This window comes from Ammodytes marinus (assembly GCF_949987685.1).
Source record: "Ammodytes marinus genome assembly, chromosome: 16".
In the NCBI taxonomy this organism is placed as follows: domain Eukaryota; kingdom Metazoa; phylum Chordata; class Actinopteri; order Uranoscopiformes; family Ammodytidae; genus Ammodytes; species Ammodytes marinus.
Window position 1 is genome coordinate 19,399,053 of NC_137220.1, and position 19,461 is coordinate 19,418,513.

Below are 19,461 nucleotides of genomic sequence, written 5' to 3' on the forward strand. Positions count from 1 at the left end.
GAGGTTCTTTTTAAACAAATGAGGCAAAACATTTTGGGTAATATCAAAGAGGATCTCTTTCATGCTACACTGTCAGGGATACTAGAAACTATATCAAAAGAAATTCAGTCAAACGGTACAAATCCAGCAATTTTATGACTTTATTATTGTTAGGGCAAATCCTAAGAGATGCATGAGTAAATATGTGCATACATACATGTAGTGTCAGTGTGTTTGTGAGACGTGTGTGTGACGTGTGTGAGACTTGTGTGTGTGTGTGTGTGTGTGTGTGTGTGTGTGTGTGTGTGTGTGTGTGTGTGTGTGTGTCATGGCCAACTGTGTATTGCCAACTGTGTGGACGTCCTGCAGGAATGCAATCTGAGGCCTGGTATTTCTACACAATGACCCTTGTGGTGGTTTCAGGTCCTACACAGGGGGAAGTCTGACTCATCTCTAAACTGTACTTTATCTAGGACAGTATACAGGGACTGGGTTGGGGTGTGATTGCTTGGGGTGCGTGATGTGTAGACCCAGACTAGTCCACGTTCTTTGCTTGGTTTAGCAAAACAGCTCTAGAAAAAAAAAAAGCTGTGAAAATGAGTTTGACCTCCTTTGCTCCCAGCAGGGAGGCTGTGTGTCACCCCGATGCAGAAAGACACAGAAAGAGATTACAATGGATTCCAGTAAATAAACGCCTGTAACACTCTTGTAATTAAAATAATGCTCAAGGTCATTATCTCAAGGGGAGTCTCCCTTTAAGAACAGAGGATGTAGTGAAAGCCAACCACACTACACCTCAAACCCAGGAGGTAAACTGAATGTTGGAAGTGGGAAACCTGGCATAAGACGATGACCGTGGCTTCACTTCAGCTTGCAAGTCCATAACTCTCACACAGAAGTGGATCTCAAACTCAACTTTATATTTTCCTGGATATATAGTAACTACAGTACATAAGCAGGGCGAGTATTGTTATTTAAAAAGACGGAAAATAAATGGAAAGAAGTTGAGAAGAAGATTCAGGTGTCTGTAGCAAATGAAAATATATATAATGAGACAAAGCATTGTATGAAACCATTTTTTGGACTAATGTATCCTTGATACATAAGTCAGTGATGGAGGAAGTGATAAGCAACAGGCAATCCAACAGTTACACTGCAATTTGAGAAAGAAAAAGAGCCATCTCAGGATGACTGAACAATACGTCATAATGCCCGAGTAAAAAGATGATGAACCCACAAGCCAGACCAGATGGGTGGCAAACTCTAATTAAGAGCGTAAGTGTGATGATAATAGATGTGGAAGGACAATTTTGGCTTAGCCTAAATCCCCAGTCCCCTCTACTCATCAATTGGGCGAGGATCCTCTTACATTCTGATGTTGTTTATCACAGCTTGAATTTTTGGTGCACTTTATTTTGACAGTCTCTTTCTAATGCTCAAGCTTAAAAGGAAAACAACAAAATCTGCTGTGCATTAAACAGATGTGACAGCTTAAGCTATTGTTGGGGTCTAGGAACAAGTGTTGCAGTATGTAGCATCAACAATGGGCTGGTTGGCTGTCTGATGGCATGGGGGCCGTTTAGAAAAAATAAACATTACACCAGTGAAAGTCATTATTTATAATCCGCTAAAGAGTGGCTAATCAGTGTATGCACAATATTTGTTTTGCGTAGAGGGAGAACTAAGGCTGAATAGAGAGAGAGAGAATGATAACTTTTGGTTTAAATACAGCTGTCGGAGCCTTTATGGCACATCAGGAGGGATTGGTGGGTAGATGAGAAGGAGTCAGACCTAATTACAGCTTTCTGACTCAACACTCGAAAAGACGAGAGGGAGCAGAGTCTTTTCGGCCCCAAACCGTGAAAGAAGAAGCCAGTTCAAGATAGAGAAAGCGACAGAAGCTAGTTGTGTGAGAGAGAAATGGAGCAAAAGAAGAAGACAGAGGACCACTTTGAAGAATCACACTCCTTGTGATCAGCTTAGGAAAACTCCCCAGGGGCAAATTGCATAAAATGAGGGCATCTCTTTTTCGGAGCAGCCTAACTATGTTTTTTTACATGTGGAGTGCAGTGTCCTCAATCTGCGGTATAACTGGCTAGCTAAATGCCCTTTTGTGATACCCCATCAATCCCCAAAAGGAAAGTTATGTTTTCTTTCCCACGCTGTTCCCGTTAGATGCAACATCTAACCTGCATCTGTGGTGCCACTGAATCACTCTTTAAAGGTTTAAGTTTTTATTTTATTTGCGCAATTAAGAATGCACAGAATAACAAAGGATATCAAAAGAATACACTGCAGGGAGAGAAAAAAAACCCAGTGGGCTTATTTGAAGATTCCACTAAAATAATTTTTAAATTAAAGAGATAAAAAGAAAAGAAAAGAGAAAAATAATTAGACAAGAAACCAACAATAACAAATTAAACACCAGTTTATCGTTTTTTAAAGGCATTTTTGCGTTTTATTTGTATGTCTTTGTGCTGTTTTTTTTGCTTTGTACTGAAAACAAAGGTGGTAGCCTAAAAAGGAATGGAACGGAAGAGGAATGGAAAATTTACCACTTGCATTATGAAAGGTTTATCTTTATCTTGTTAATGGTTCTTAACTATGTGTGAAAGACATTGAGTTAGTCTGAGTAGCATCTATTGGACCGTGTTTATGTCCAGGGATGGTGATCAAAAAGACATTAGATTGCTGATTATAATGGCCCCCACAGTTAGCCTGTACTTGATTAACGATTAATGGCTCACTTATGCGCTACGTTACATACGCATACGGACGGAGCCTTCTGTCCGTACTCTGCGTACGTTACGTCCGTATTTCTGCACGTATCCTGCAAGCTTGCGGATGCGTACCAAACGGACAGAACGGAGCATTACTACCGAAGATCACGGGGGGCGCATAGCCAACAGTTCACATTCATTTACTGTACATCTGTTTACAAACAAAAGACATGATACTTTAGAAAATGTCTTAACTTTCGGAGGAGAGGTTTTTGTGAGTTGGTACGAAATTACATACACATTTATCTATCTATGAAGTTACACGGCCGGGGGACAGGGACATACAACTACAGTACAACAGAGCAGCATGAGCGGGGATCGCACGGGGAAGAATGTCAGCTAGATGGCAGGCTGACGGCAGCAATAGAGAAGTGCCGGAGGTCCGTGCGAGACTAATTTGTTTGACATGTCGTGATCAATGTCCTCACAGACCCCCGCTGTCTATAATACAGCCTCTAGTCTAGCCTCTTCCATCGCTACCGTAGTAGGCCTATATCGCTAAAGCTGTTTCTTCCATGGACCTATTATAAAATATTTATTCCAGTTAATTCACTGTTTGACTCTTCTTCTTCCTATTTGAGTAACTTTTTACTCTGAGCGGCGCTGCTGCCCACTAATGGTTGATTTGCTTAATGTCGATTCCAACATAAAGGACGCATGGAAGTATGAGGGCAGTGACGGATATAACGTTGTAAACGTAGGCCTCTATTTATGCACGGAATTGGAGCATAAATGAGCCTTTACAGCGCTTCGTTCTTTGGTGCCTTCAGGCCTATGCCCAGAAGATGTTTAGTAATGATAAGAAAAGAGTTAAATACATAATAATAATAATAATAATAATAATAATAATAATAATAATAATAATAATAATAATAATGGATTGGATTTATATAGCACTTTTCAAGGCACTCAAAGACGCTTTTACAGGGTTCCAGGTTCCATTCATTCACACACAGTCATACTGGTGGTGGTAAACTACCATAGTAGCCACAGCTGCCCTGGGGCAGACTGACGGAAGCGTGGCTGCCATTCAGCGCCAACGGCCCCTCCGACCACCACCTCAAACATACAGCAGTCATACACATTCACACGAGGCAAGGTGGGTGAAGTGTCTTGCCCAGGGACACAACAACCATGACACAGGTGGCAGAGCGGGGATCGAACCGCCAACCCTTGGATCATTGGCCAACCCGCTTAACCACCTGAGCCACGGTCGCCCCAATTATTAAATTACTCAGAATCAAAGTCATTGGTAATCTGGATGTAGGGCAACTATTTTTGAGGTGAGAGTTAGTCATAGTTTGGCTTAAGTTTATAAAATTTTAACAGATTAAAAAACGTACTATTGCCTTAATTGGCTCTCGGCAAAAGAACTGTGAATTGAATCAGAACTGCATGAGTCACCTGGATGGTCCATTAAAGTAAATAGCTTTCAACTCAGCTATCAAACCTCAACCCAATGCCCCCTTTTCACAGCTTGATTCTGGCATGTCTTGGCCGCGCAACACTACAATTATATACATTTGCAGTCTGCAAATCAATTCGCTGCCCTCAACGGTTTGTCTTTGCTGTGCAATAAGCTAGAATGTTGCCATTGAGCTGTGTAAACAAGGTTTAAAAAAGTTTCATGTCATTATTTAGAAGAAGACTAAATACAATCACATCCCTTCACCGCAGAGAGGTACAAACACAAAGGCTGTGTCGGAAATCACTCCCCATTTACTATCTATTTACTACTTCCAAACCCACAATGCAATGCTTCGCATTTTATAGATATGGAAATTACAGTGTTGTAAAACCTGTCAGTGATGACAGAAAAAGATAATGATTAGCAAGAGTCTACTTGTCACTTCAGTGCTCACAAGAGAGCAAACAATTCAGTCCATTAAATAAGAAGAAGTGAATGAGTGATTTTGGATAGAGGCATATGTCGACTGCATACGCTCTTAAATGCTCTGTCAAGTAAGTGCCTCATGCCACCTGCACTGCTGCTACTCTTTGGTTAAGGTCTACCGCCTGTACCTGAGCGCAAACAATGTAATGCTCTAGGAAGCTATGAACAAGCAAGGCCACCCAAATAGAGAGAGTGAGAGTGTCAATTTAAGAGAGCGCATTTCAACTTCAGAGACAGCAGCAGGCATGAGTGCTGACATTAAACATCGCTCAGTTGGGCAGCTAACAGGCCAGAGTGGGTAGTTGCCGAAATAAATAAGCGTCGGCCTGCTGGGCCCGCTAACGCATGTTGACCAGGAGCAGATGCCTCAAATATACAAAACAGTTGTAACAACTACAAAAAGGGGAGAAAGGCAGGAAAGAGGGTCACACAAACACACTTCCCTCCATTACTGAGTTAAGGCAATATTTGCAGTTTCCACATCTCCTTCCATTGGTCATGGGAACAGCAGCATGCTGGTAATGACGTCACTGGGAGAAAAAAAAGTTGCTATGCCTTCTATTTTAAAGTATATTGTGAGTTTTATTTGTTGCATTTGATAACTGAAATGCTGTACTACACTTTATCCTGATGGACTTCGCTCTGTGTGTTTTTGTACTAAACATTGTCTTAAATAACTAACATTCATTGGAGATAATGTACTTAATATTTCAAAGTAAAGCCTCTGGAAAAGTTTTATTTTTTACATAAACAAGGTCACGCTGTTTGAATAAAACTAAAAAAGAAGAGAAGGGGAAAAAAAACGGAGCCAGAAATGTACTTATCTAAGCTTTTCTCTCCAGAGATTCAGCACTTAATTACAAAGTAGTTTGCTCCTATGCAAATGTGAACCGAACACACACGCACACACACAGTCTCTTGGACTCCAGAGAGATCCTACGAGGCCTCTGGCAGAGTAAAGGCCTTTGCACACCAGGTGCGTTTTATTCGTGCGATTAATCCGTTAATTAACGAACGTATACAGAGTCAATACAAGCCTCCACACCAGCGCCGTCATTTCGCATCGCGAATTTGCGTTTTTTATTTTTTCTAACTGAGTTCGATTTTTCTAGGACGTCGCTTCTAAAGTGGGACGCGACAAAATTCACATTTCAAAACATTCGCTTTTACGTTGCGTTTATTCGCGTCGCGCCCGGTGTGCAAAGGCCTTAAGTAGGGTGAGTCTCTGCTGTAACAAAAACTGCACAATGAGAGATTTATTGACCCTTCAGCTCCACAACTCAACTGCACTGCTGCATTACACAGGCAGACAAGAAATGTGCAGAAAAAAAATGCTGCCAACTTGAACTTCAAGCTTTCGGAAAAATCAAATGGTAGGATTTCGATCTGGGGAAGGAGCTCAAGCTCTGATCAAGGCTTATGAGTTTTTCAGGGGAGGTTTGGATTTCCGTGAGGTACAAGCATCACAGCTGTGATACAACCGTTCCTCTCTTCTGGGGTCAGGGAGTGGAAATCAATACTCTAAGCACTAATAGGCGGTGAGGGAACCATTAATGAGGGGAGGGGTGGGGGGCCTTAATATAATGTGTTTTAGTAACTAGCTAGAAGCTCCATCCTCAACAAAATGTCTTTCACATGGTGTCTTCAAAGGTGGGTTCTTGCTGAAGCGAAATAATTTTTTACTACAAGTCTATTGGAAGTAGGGCCAATAATTAATTCTCACAGTCATTGTCAGAGGGCCTGTGTGCTTCTGTGTAAAGTCAATGCTGTTGTGTGGTCGGTGCACACAGTACAGTTGCTGGAGAGACACAGGAAGTTGCTGGGGGTTGGAAGACATGTCAAACAGGATGTGAAAACAGCTAAGCCGTAGCTTTAACAAAAGAACACATAAAAGGACACACTAATGTTGGGACAAATGATTTTAGTTTTTCCACAGATTCTAAGCCCAATTTGACTCTGGGCTTTGAAAGGATCAGAGCAACAATAGTGGGTTTCTCAAGGAAATATTACTGTCACATTTGACCGTTGCAACCAATCAACATTGCATTTTGTGATGTAAATACAAAAAGCTATTAGTATAGTAAGTAGAGAATAGCTGACAAATCTAGTTTAGTGAGTAGCATCTACTTTTTATATATCTGTCTTCTAAGCTTCAATGTTTTAAGTGTTGCTCCTTGTAACGTGTGAGTAAATATCTCATTTGACAGTGTATAAATTAGTTTGTATTTTCACTTTTCTGAGCTTAAACATGCCTCCTATAATGACCAGTGAGTGCCTTACTGTATCGCAAAAAGGCCTCAGCTCTATTGGTAATCTATTAGCAAGTGCTCATTCGATTCCTGTGTTGACTTTAACTAAGAAGTTTTATGGCAGACTATTTCATTAATGGCTGCATAGAATATAGACAGTTGAATGACTTGAAGTAAGTTTAAATAACACATACATGGAATCTGCAGACAGCAGTTAGCTGTAGCGAGGTGGAAAGGCGGATCTTAGATCTTGCTACATGGGCAGAGTTCATAGATCTGTTGATGAGAGCTAATTCTGTCAGCAGGCAGGGCTGTTAATCTTTATTTATTTAAGGAGGAAATGAGAACAAGTGTACAGTGCTCAGGGCAATGGCCAGACTCTTCTGTGGCCTTCACATGCCTGCTGCTTTGCTTCTAGAACTGCTCGTTGACACAGAAAATGAGCAGAATATGACTATAGGCTAAGCAATGGAAACAGCTGATTTGCTTTAAAACTGGTCAAACGACAACAACCCGCTTAAAGATAAGACCAGTTACTGCAGATATGGCTGGTTGCCTGTATTACTTTTACGCTCATGTGACGTGCGTCTATTTATCGAGACAGCTGTGAATGTCATCAATACCGGGTTGTAATTTCACTGATTTTTCACTGATTTGACAGTTTAAAAGCAAGGTTCTAATACATCGGAAACTAGTTGTAACAATGAAATATTTGCTTCAATAAAATGACCCTTTAAATCCTGCAGGGACAAGTTTTACAAGCGAGGAGGCCCAAGACATTTTCCCCTGTTTTTTTTTAAACCACAAACACCTTATATTCTTACAGTATAACATTTCTTTTTGTACATGCATGATGGCAGATCACGTTGTGAAACTGAACCAGTCTACATTATGCAAATGTGTTGTGGGCCCACACACATTTGTACAGCAAGACATTTTCAATTGAAACCTACGCTTCAATGTTTTCAAATTTTCAGTTTTCTGTATCTGACAGACAACACATAGGTGTCTTCGTTCAGATTAAGAGCGAAGTTAAAACTGTTAAAACACCATGAAACTGTCTGTGAAGATAAAACAGGAAGGTAGTTGCAACAGCTCAGTGTGCCTGTTACTGATAGGGGGGGGGGGGCAAAAGCAATATGTAGAGTAAAAGTACAAGTTCTAAGATTAAATAGATTGTATGAAAACCTGAAATGGCTCTGACAACTGCTACTAAACAGAATGTTTCACATGAAGAAGGAGTTGATGAGGGGTTAAAGCCTCTGTTATAATGTGGTCCTTTTCTTCACTACACATGAACTGGCAAATAGGGGAAGTAAAGGATGGTTTATGACTCAAGGCTGCAAAATTAGAGGGGAGCCTGGTCTGCTCTGTGTGAGTCAGTGAGTGACATAAAGCTTTCTAGCTGTCCGAATGTGGTGGAACCCAATTACTACATAATCCAGGTGCCATTGGACAATACAGAATAGATCATTGTGAATGGCTTCCATTAATCTATTCTGTTGCAACAAAATAATATTATGAATGAAAGCTTAAGAAGCTGATCAAAGTGATGCGTGTAGTAAGAGGACAAAAGATCATAATCGAACTAAATAAAAGAAGCACGCCACTCATCCAAAATCAAAATCAAACTAATACACAGACATTCTTTCTTGGAACACTATAAGGGAAATTCTCATTTTCATATTCAACCCCAGACAAACTGGCATGTCCTATTTGTAATCACGGACCTTTGTGGGAATTTTGACGAACGATAAAAGCATACACATTTCAGGACGATTAAATATCGTTTGACACAGTAGGATTTCATGATGCTAAAACAACCTTTTCTCCCCTCAGACTTTTAGATCTTCTTATATAAGAAAAGGCCTTTTCTAAAAGCAGTTGAAACAAGGAGCAACACTGCTGTGTAGTTGGGTGGCATTGGGTAAGAGCTAGAGTACTAGATGCCTACATTGCCAAACCACACTCTCTTCCTTCCAATAGTGTATATAAAATACATTGTGAAAAAGAAAAAAATATAAAAATCACTGCAATATTAACAACTCAACCTGGAATTGGAGTTTAGAATAAAACATAACAAGATACTGTCAACATTTGTGAAATTGCACCATTGTAGAATCTAGTAACAGATAGTGATATTGTGAATATAAGCAGGAACCAGTGAAGTGAAAAACTGAAAGCCCATCTTCAATAAGCCAAATGTGAGGGCTACAGATAGATAGCATCACAGCCACCATCTCCCAGTTATAGGGAAAATGGTTAAGGATGCTATACAAGCAGAGTCTTAACAGGAACTCCTTTGTCCTATAAGAGCAGAGCTGTTTAGTATTAGTATCAGCAGACAGATAGCAATGGTGATGGGAGTAAATGAGCCACTGTGCACACACTCTCCACCTCAGAAAAACTTCTCTTTCAGATGTAGGCTACTACTCCAAAAGCTTGTGTGTATATCATGCAGTATCTGGTACAACAACAGACACATCGGATTTAAAACCGTGACAGTTCTAAATAAACAGAACAGATTTGTTTTGGCTGCATTGTCTGTTTCTTTACTATGTTTAATTTATATGTGGTAATGCTGTCAACTGGTAGAAGGATTTAGTTTAGTATTATTGATGTTTTAAAACAACTGTTATGTAACCAAATATCCAACTGGTCTAAAAAGCAGAGTGCAAAGAGCAAAGAGAGATAGTGAGTGAGAGAGATCAGACTGACTCAGTTTGTATACGTATTTCTTTTAAGGGAAATAAGCAGAAAAAGAAAGACAGACAGTGTGCCACCCACAGCTAACACCAGGCTAACCACCAACACACTTTAGGGAAGTTGTAGGTCTCCATTGCAACAAGTAGTTTATAAAAAAGGAAGAATATTTAACACTTTGCAGTTATAACCAAATGCACCATTTTGTGCCACAATATCCTGGTGGGACATAACCTTTAAAAATAATTGGATAAATAAATAAAAAATCAGCTGCAGCCTATACATGCAAACAGGGAGTAGCCTGGGTCCACCTTTGTACCACTATGTTTCAGTGAATGATGAGAGCTTGTCCCATCCTCTTTCTTATAATGTTACCTGAGGGGAAACATTTAGACTTGAGACTAATGTACTAGTGCTCTGAAGAGGGACAAAACAAGATATACAAAAAAAAAAGATGATGATGAAATAAATGGAGAGAGGGGGGATGGGATCTGACAATTCATTGTGTCTTAAAAAGCGAACTGCTCCTTTGGGCTGAGCGGCCAACAAATGATTCACATGAAATGAGGACCTTGCTAGAGGCAACGTTCATGCAGTCTTTCCTTCCACATTTCAAATTCATTCTGTCCAGAAATAACCTGAAAAGCCTTTTTTGTAGCACTTACAGTATGTTACCCACTAGCTGGGTCAAGTACTTAGGGCCAGGATATGTGAACATCTTGTTTAAAGGCCTGCATTTACACTCAAAGCCACAGCATTGATGGGCACCAAAGTCAGAGAGACATTTACCAAGTTTACAGAGATAGGCATTACTGTATCAGTATCTCTTAATATAGTATGCCAGGTGGGGCTGGCCACATACTTTGACTGTTAGACAATAAAAGATAGCGGGAAGGGGCTATGGCTTTGTCTGTCATTTACAAAATGAATGACATAAATTCAAACCAGTGCAGTTCTTAAGTTTCATACGTGGTAAGACCAAAGAATTAAGAATTAAGTGATTCGTTTTTAGTCATGATGTAAAAATGAACACCTGCCTCCTGACTTTTATGTAGTCACATCCAGAAGTTCAGAGGAACAGATTTCACAGACTTCTGTAACGGTGTTTGCAAAATGCCTTAAAATAATTTTGCAATGAAGGAAACAAAGCGGGGAATTCCAAGCAACAACACGCTGAATATTTGGGGAACTGAGAAGTACAAGTTAGGCTTTTAAAATGTAGCAAAAAAATAAGCAGAACATAAAAAAAAAGGTACAATATATGATAAAATAATATTCACTTTATTTTCGGCATTAATGATTTCAATTAAAAAGTAAATAAATCAATGGTATATTTCCCTAACAATATCTTCATCTCCTCATCTGGTAAAAATGACAGCAAGCAGTTAAAATGTGTGGGAAAGTAAAAAAAAAAATTCTTATATGCAAATTTAATCTGAATTTATATTTAGATCAGTGTTTCCTAAGGCGACTCGCTCTCCCCTTCTAGGCCCCCATGATGAGATAAGAAATCATTGCAAAACTCCCTGCTCAAAACAGCACTCATCCCTTAATAGAACAGTCCACTGAATTTATATAACTTTATGTCAATCATTGTGTAAAGGCAATGTACTTTCATCACTTTGATGCAAACAGCTGTAAAGCAGTCTAGCACTTGACTGAATCATGAGCACAGGGGCAGTCTCACCTCTGAACAGCAGAACGCCATTCAGAGTTCAGATCAAGATTATGGGAAAGGAATACAACAGTGAAGGATGTTTGTTTACTGCTCACTAATTATCCCTTATAAGTAGCTACAGTATTGCAGTTTCTTGTTCCATTCTACATTCAGCAAACACAGTCATTGAATTAGCAGTGATGGTGACAACATTAGTTCTCCAAATTGGATCATCAACTTTGCAGCAAAAAAAATACAATAGATATGATAAAATACAAAATAATGTGCATGTTACGTTTAACAACTTTCCAGCTACCTGTGTGTAGGTGAAGCTGATGTTGCCCTTAAAAACTATTTATTGTTATGATCAGAATAGGATGACAGGTTACACTGGAAACAAACAAAGCTCAGTGGTCCTTTACAAATGTATCTTTCACAAAGGGGGCTATTCACTCAGTGATCAGCCAAGAGCTTAAGAGCTGTGTTTCTGAGAATTATCTTAACTGCAGGCAGTTCTTTTTTAGTAGGCCTGACCTTAATTTCATGGGGGAGAAAAATACATTCTTGAAAGGCATATGTTATCAAAAAAATTATAAACACCCAAGTATACAGCAACACGGGTCTTCCTAGAAAATAATGAAATATTTAAGGTTTATCAAAGTTTTCTCTTTCGCCTCTGCATCCTTCCTGTCACGACCATGACTCTGGATAGAGGGATTATGATGATTGCATTTAAATCCAAAGAGAATCATTTTGTTGGAAAATTGCAGTATGTACTTTCTAATATCTTGGCAATCTCATCAAGGTCGGTAAGTGACAAACCCTTCTCAGACAGGCACCCAGAGAGCACCCAGTCATGCCTGGGGTTTCACAGAGAGCACTTTAGACGGTTCATTATGGAACAAAACCTTTGCATCTTTTGCCTCTTTAAACAGGGGCTTTTACTCCAGTTTAGCACAAGCAGGGCTACTTTCTTACTACTTTCCAATGGATCACAACATCCAGACTTAAAATGTTGTTGTTCTGTAGCCCTCATGTAATTACAGTGTGCATCGTGACATGACTCTGTAGTGTTTTGGATTTGAGTCTATAGTCCAAACCTGCTGATCTTTAAGGTTTTCAAATGTGGGTTTAACTTTGAAAAATACATCTGGCGTGTAGATGACAATGTTAAATATGAATAATAAATAATTGAAGGCTTTAGATTTGATCTTTGTGTAAAATTAAAATAACATTACCGTCTAAAACTATTACAATGTTGATACCACTTTCATTTTAACACAGAACGGATATGATTAATTACACAGGAAAGAAACGTAGGGCATGAAAAAAAATGAAGTGCCTTCATACCTATGAGTAACACAGACAAGTCTTAACATTAAACAATCAAATAGTAGTTGCTGCTTACCTTAAGGACTTCCCCACGCTTGAAACTAAGCTCGTCATCAGCAGTAGCATTGAAATCGTATTTTGCAATGGCCTCCATGGTCGGTCGCTGCTGCGTGCTTAAAAAACGACTCGGCTGTACTTGTGTTTCTGGGGACTGAATTAAAAAATAAAAACTCTTATCCAGGCTTCTGTGGCCAGATGCTTTTCTCCGAGTCTCTCCTCCCGTCTATGACCCGCTCCTTAAGGGCTTAGACCTCACATAAAGGTTACAGAAAGGTACCTGCGGAAAAGAAACAGAACAGCACTCAATCATACTAGATTGAGCGTAGAGCAATCAGCTGCTCAGCAGAGGACAATTGCATTTTTATTTTTAAAAAAAGTTGGCAAGGCGTCCCTCTCCCGGGCCGGGCCCAGCAGCAGACCCGGGTTCGATTCCCGCCCACGGTCGTTCTCTGCATGTCACTCCCCTCTCTGCCCCATTTTCACCTCTGTCTCTCTGCACTATCAATAAAGCATAAAAATGCCCAGAAAAATATCTTTAAAAGAAAAAAAAAAAAAAAAAGTATGGTTGATAGTTCAATTGTTTACTCCAAAACATACATATTTAAAAACATTTGGTTGACCTGAATGAAAACAAAAGCACTTAGTTTGATTTTATATGGCTCTTAATAGCGCTCATAATATATCTTATAATGTTTGCCTGCACTTAAGAGAAAGTTTGAGGTATCAAAGACTCTGCTCTCTTGGGATCATAATATACTGTATATCCAAATTAAATATAGCCCACACGCACTAATGGCCCTCTCTGATGGCAAACCTATGTGAAAAGCTGTTCAGACCCCCATGGTCTTGCTGCTTTATATGGAAACAGTTTTAGTATGGAGGAGGACAGGAAGATATAGGCCTACTGATGCAAAGCTCACTGCAATCATTGGCAATTCCTTTCTTCTCTCTCGGCCAAATGCCTGGCTCGACCACAGGGTCAGTAGCCTACTTTAACAGAGCTGACAGCGATACACTGGCTGAAGTTAAATGGATAAAGCTACGTTATCTCATTAAAGCTGGTTTGCCGATACGCGGCCACCATGCAGCTCTGAGGGGGTTCACGCCATAGGTTCACACTAATACAGCTCTGCGTCAAATAAGGCCATTAAATCTGACAGCCAGCCAGCTGACGACAAAAATAAATACATTAGCATAACAAACGTATGGCAAATGATCTGCTAATGCCAACTTTCGGATTTCATCCACGTTTTATCATCTACGATCATCAGTTAAAGGCTCAGCTAGAGCTGTTTTTCTTCTTTTAGAGAAGTCATTTGAGAGAACTGATACAAAATATGTCATAAAATGTGACTGCAGCCATTGTTTACAGTGAAACAACCGCCAGCATCCCCTCGAGTAACGAGTTCAACCCGGTGGGCACTGTAACGTTACTGTAGGCACGCGAACAACAAAAGTAGGCCTACATCAGTGACAGACAGGACCAACGCCATGGAAGAAAAAGTATTGAGAGGGGAAGCTGTTCTCCAAAAGGAGGGACCACACTGGGATGATACTCCTCTAGAATTTAAACAAATGTCGGATTTCATCATGTAGAAATTAGTTGTCTTGAGGAACCAACCATGTTTTACCATTTAGCACCACCCTAGACTATGTATGAAAGCTTAGTAATCAAATTGGAAAGTGAATCGAATCCTGTTCAAGCGAACAGCCTGCGCCCCAGTTGGTGTTCTAGAACGCTGGAGCTAGCATGCCGGGCTAACGGTCGGGGTAACAATAACTGCGATGCGGTGCGATTATCAAACTTCAGACCCCTTTAATTTAACACAGCCACATCCTTAACAATGACGTTACTATATAAGTGACAAGGGTTTCACATAAATGGGGGTTGTCTATCAACGCCCGAGGCCCTGCGAGCTAGCTTCACGTTGGCAAATGTGGAAAAGGAAGAAAACACCTTTTTTTTCTACAGCGCGAGAGCTGTTGTCGCTAGCCCAGCTAACGCTACTGAACTTGACTAGCCTGCGTCGCGAAGGGAAGGAGTAACACAACTTTTACGTGAGGAGAAAGCACGGGCAGGGGAGGGGGGTAAAAACTCACCACTCGAGATATTCCGTTTTCGACGCTGTCTCCGTGACAAAACAAAAATCCCTATGGTGTAAATGTATCCGCTCCCTGCTTCCCTCTTGAGAGGCAACAAACGGTGTATGTCTGGTGTCGCTTCCACCCCGTCCTAGGAGCCTGAACGTAGCTGCTAGCATAAGGTTTACGACGTTTATTTCCGCTTCCTTCCACTGCGCTCAGAGGGAGGGAGGGTCTGCCAGCTGCTGCTATGACTGGAGCTCCTCCCTGTCAGTCTGCTCCACCGCTCTGCCAGACCCAACACACAACTATTACAATTGCCTGTAATCTGTAATCCCCTGTTCTAATATCTATCTATCTATCTATCTATCTATCTATCTATCTATCTATCTATCTATCTATCTATCTATCTATCTATCTATCTATCTATCTATCTATCTATCTATCTATCTGTCTGTCTATTTGTCTATCTATCTGTCTGTCTGTCTGTCTGTCTGTCTGTCTGTCTGTATATCTCTGCCTGTCTGTTTTGTGACATGTGATTCAGACAGATTCGAATTAAAAAGGGTTAAACCACATATAGGCCTATAGACCAATCCACATTAGACATTAACGGTGGAGACAGCGATCATGGAGGATGCTTGTTGCCAATAATGTTTTGTCAAAATCAGTGAATATCCTTTCCATCTGCTACCTGTCTGTACTGTGTGTTTGCTGAAACAAATGCATTGTTAAAACACACCCTAGGCTCTGTAAACGGTTAGTAGCTACGGTCGTCACCCTTTGTTTAGCCATACACACGTTGTATAGCAGTTTACAGAGCCTAGTGTGTGTATTAACACTGGATTTCCCCCCATACACACACAGTACAGAAAGGTAGGCTAGTGATCGTGAGGAGATAGGCCTATTCACTGATATTAAAAGTGATTTGGACAACAAGCAGAATTGCTAACTCCGCCTTTAAATATTATGTTAGGGTGGAATTGGGGGTGAAAACGAGGTGAAACATCAAATAAAAATACGTCTGGAGTTGGAGCATCTTTATGTAGGCTATCCCTTATTTAGGCTACCTGTAACTTTTGTAGGCTATGTTTTTATTTGCTTGTTTTTATTGCCTTTTAAATGCAATTTATTCTAACTTTTCACACCATATCTGCCTGTTTCCGCTCTTCCTTTTATCTGTTAAATGCAATTTCAATATTTTCAATTTTTTTATTGAATATCTTAATTTATTTGTATGCCCCTGTTGAGCACTTTGAATTGCCTTGTGTCTGAATTGTGCTTTAATAAACTTGCCTTGCCATCCACATTCCTTAAGATTTTACTTTCATTCTACTGGTTCTTCTCATCATAAAGGTAGGCACCTTTATACCAGTGCTGAACCCATTAAATATCAAGTAGCAAATATGTAGTCCTCCTTTTTTCTTTTTTTTTTTACATCTGTTTTTAATTCTAGACATACAGAGGCATTCAAAAAAAACTTGACAATGCTGACACCTAGCGGTAATAGGAAGTAGAGAAGGATAGCTCTACTGTGCTCGATGGCCAAAGTTCCCATCATCGAGGCACATGCTCAACGGTTAGATAGCCTAGGAATGCCGTTATATGACATACAATTTCTCCTTACTGAATAGCCTACATTAAACCATGCGACAACGAAAGGAGCAAAATAGAAACTGATAAATTAAAGAAGAAATTAGGCTATCTGGTGTTGCTTATTTTCAGACTAATTCGACGATAAGGTAGGCTCTGTTTGTTAACCTTTTTTGTTCTTTAGGTAGCCTTCCTTTTATTTGGTCGCGTGCTACCCTTCGAGTAACACAAACGCCCGCGCGACTTAAAGTTTATTTTATTTTATTTATTATACATTTACGTTGCTGTTGTAACTCCACACTTTGTCTAATTGGACTTTATTTCGCTTCAGCTCTGCTATTTAAGTTGTAGTGGCCTATTATTATTATTATTATTATTATTATTATTATTATTATTATTATTATTATTATTATTATTATTATTATTATTATTATTATTATTATTATACACTGCATTTGATTAGATTATTATTATTAGACTATTTTAGAGAAAGACCGCCAAAAGCTTTTTCGGGATGGACTTTTGGAACATTTCGAATTCATCTTTCTCATCCTTCAGCTCGCCTGACAATCCCGACGCAGGTATGTTGTTTGTTTTCTTCTCTTTTTAAAATGTGACATTGAAATGTACTGAGCAAAATGGTGATGGCTGTTATTACTAATTCAAAATTACTGTTAAAGAATTTAAGAATATAGATATTTGTGATATTTTTAAATATTATTATCAGGCTATTATTATCATTTTGATCAAATCCAGTGGCATTGAACATAATCAATATCCTTTTATATGAATGAATGAATGAATGAATGAGTGAATGGTTTGTATACAGTGCTGCTTGAAAGTATGTGAACCCCTTGAGCCTTTTGGAATTTTATTTATTTTAACCATTAATCATTCATTTTTATCAATAACAGTATTTTTTATATGAAATAATAGATGTCTGTTTATCAATTCAACATTTTTCTTTTCCGGAAATCAATTGTTAAAACAGATAAAACAAATTATTTACCAACTTATTATGTGCAACATCGCAACTCTTCCTGAGATCCTATGAAATTTTCTTTCCCTTTTGGCATGTTGACCTGTGTGGGTTCACTTTGGTGGGGCTAAACTGACCTGGTTTTATCTCCGTTTTATCTAGTGCCGCCCAATTTCTTCCCTAAAGATCTCTTATTACAATGGTCCATTTCATCACTCAATTTGGCCCACCTGATTGTGTTTACCTGCTCGATTTAAGCAATGCAGCTCAGGGTTCACAAACTTTTGCACATACAATAGTTGGCAAATCATTTGTTTTATCTGTTTTAACAATCGATTTCCAGAAAAGAAAAATGTTGAATTGATAAACAAACATCTGTTATTTCATATAAAAAATACTGGTATTGATAGAAATGAATGATTAATGGTTAAACTGAATACAATTCCAAAATGCTCAAAGGGTTCACATACTTTCAAGCAGCACTGTATGGAGAAGAATTACAGGCAGTAGCCTACAACTTGCTGTGTGCTCTCAGTGACTGACAGGGTGTATTGTTTTTCCTTTGAACCAGAACATGAGCAGTACAACAATGTGCTCATGCCCAGCATCTTCGGTGTCATCTGTTTCTTTGGGATCTTCGGCAACTGTATTGTCATCTACATCATCGTGAAGAAAACCAAGTTCTGCTCCCAGCAAACAGCACCGGACATATTGATCTTCAGCTTATCCGTGGCTGACCTCCTCTTCCTCCTCGGCATGCCTTTCCTCATCCACCAGCTTGTGGGCAACGGCTCCTGGTGCTTTGGTGGCACCATGTGCACGGTCATCACAGCGCTCGATTCCAACAGCCAGATCGTCAGCACGTACATCCTGACAGTGATGACTCTGGACCGCTACCTGGCCACCGTCCATCCAATTCGCTTCAAACACATCCGGACCCCCTCCGTGGCCGGGGCGGCAGTAGCTCTGGTTTGGCTGTTTTCTCTGGTCTCCATCACCCCGGTCTGGATGTACGCGGGACTCATGCGCCTCAAGGACGGCTCGGTCGGCTGTGCCCTACTGCTGCCCAACCCGGCCACAGATACGTACTGGTTCACCCTCTACCAGTTCTTCTTGGCCTTTGCTCTGCCTTGGCTGGTCATCTGCGGCGTCTTCTTCAAGATCCTCCAAAACATGTCAGCCACGGTCGCTCCGTTGCCCCAGCGCAACCTTAGGGTGCGGACGAGGAAGGTGACCCGCATGGCGGTGGCCATATGCCTGGCGTTCTTCACATGCTGGGCTCCCTACTACGTCCTGCAGTTGGTCCACCTCGGAGTGCAGCGGCCCAGCTTTGCCTTCCTGTATGCCTACAACATTGCCATCAGCATGGGCTACGCCAACAGCTGCATTAACCCGTTAATCTACATTGTGTTTAGTAACACGTTCAAGAGGCAGTTGGGCGTAGAAAGCCGGCCTTCTCACAGGAGGTTCAAAGTGGCCCCTGCTCAGGTTGATGGGAGGATGAGTCTAAGGATGGCAGCGGACAGCTCTCAACAGTCTCACTGGCACTTATCAAGGGAACTGCTACAAAACGGGCTGCCAGTCACCGTCGCTATGCATTGAGAGGGACGTTTAGCGGGCCGCCTATGGCCGCTGCCAACTGCATCACCTGCAACCAGTGACTGCTGATATTCCCTCAGAAATCAACATGAAGATATGAATCCATGAAGACATCATGAAGGGGAGATTACACATCTAAATGTGACCCTACTGAACTACAAACAACCTCACATATATCAGCCATAACATTATGACCACCTGTGTAAAACAGCCCTAACACATCAAGACTTCTGAAGGTTTGCTGTGGTATCTGACATCAAAGCTCTCAGATCCTTTAAAGGTCACATATTATGCATATTTTCAGGTTCAAAACTGTAATTTGTGTTTCTCATAGAAATTATTTTCATGGTTTAGTATCCAAAAAATCCCTTTATAGTTTTCACGATGCCATTACTGAATCCTCTCTTTTCAGCCTCGTCTGAAAAGACTTACTGCAGTTTTTGAGAACAGGTTAAAGGTGCTGTAAGCGGAATGGTTCTTTTAGCTAACTTCCTGTCGTTACTGCAGTTATAGCAGTCCCCTCGCTCGTCCCTATGTCACCACATTAATGCACT

The 19,461-nt window shown here is 40.3% G+C and overlaps 2 protein-coding genes across 2 annotated transcripts in view; one reads left to right on the top strand and one right to left on the bottom strand.

Moving 5' to 3' along the window:
- Nucleotides 1-14,919, bottom strand: part of grb2b (growth factor receptor-bound protein 2b) — a 31,823-nt gene extending 16,904 nt beyond the window's left edge. Inside the window, exons 1-2 of the mRNA XM_080044657.1 lie at nt 14,755-14,919; nt 12,671-12,931 (exon numbers count right to left, since the gene is read on the bottom strand). Coding sequence (XP_079900783.1) covers nt 12,671-12,748 — 78 coding nt within the window. The 5' untranslated portion in view covers nt 12,749-12,931; nt 14,755-14,919. The remainder of the gene's footprint in view (nt 1-12,670; nt 12,932-14,754) is intronic.
- Nucleotides 14,920-17,887: 2,968 nt separating this feature from the next.
- Nucleotides 17,888-18,910, top strand: mchr1b (melanin-concentrating hormone receptor 1b; the record flags this gene model as incomplete). Its single annotated transcript, XM_080043158.1, has 1 exon — nt 17,888-18,910. Exon 1 carries the CDS (start codon nt 17,906-17,908, stop codon nt 18,908-18,910), a length of 1,005 nt encoding a protein of 334 aa, XP_079899284.1. The 5' UTR covers nt 17,888-17,905.
- Nucleotides 18,911-19,461: the final 551 nt, after the last annotated feature.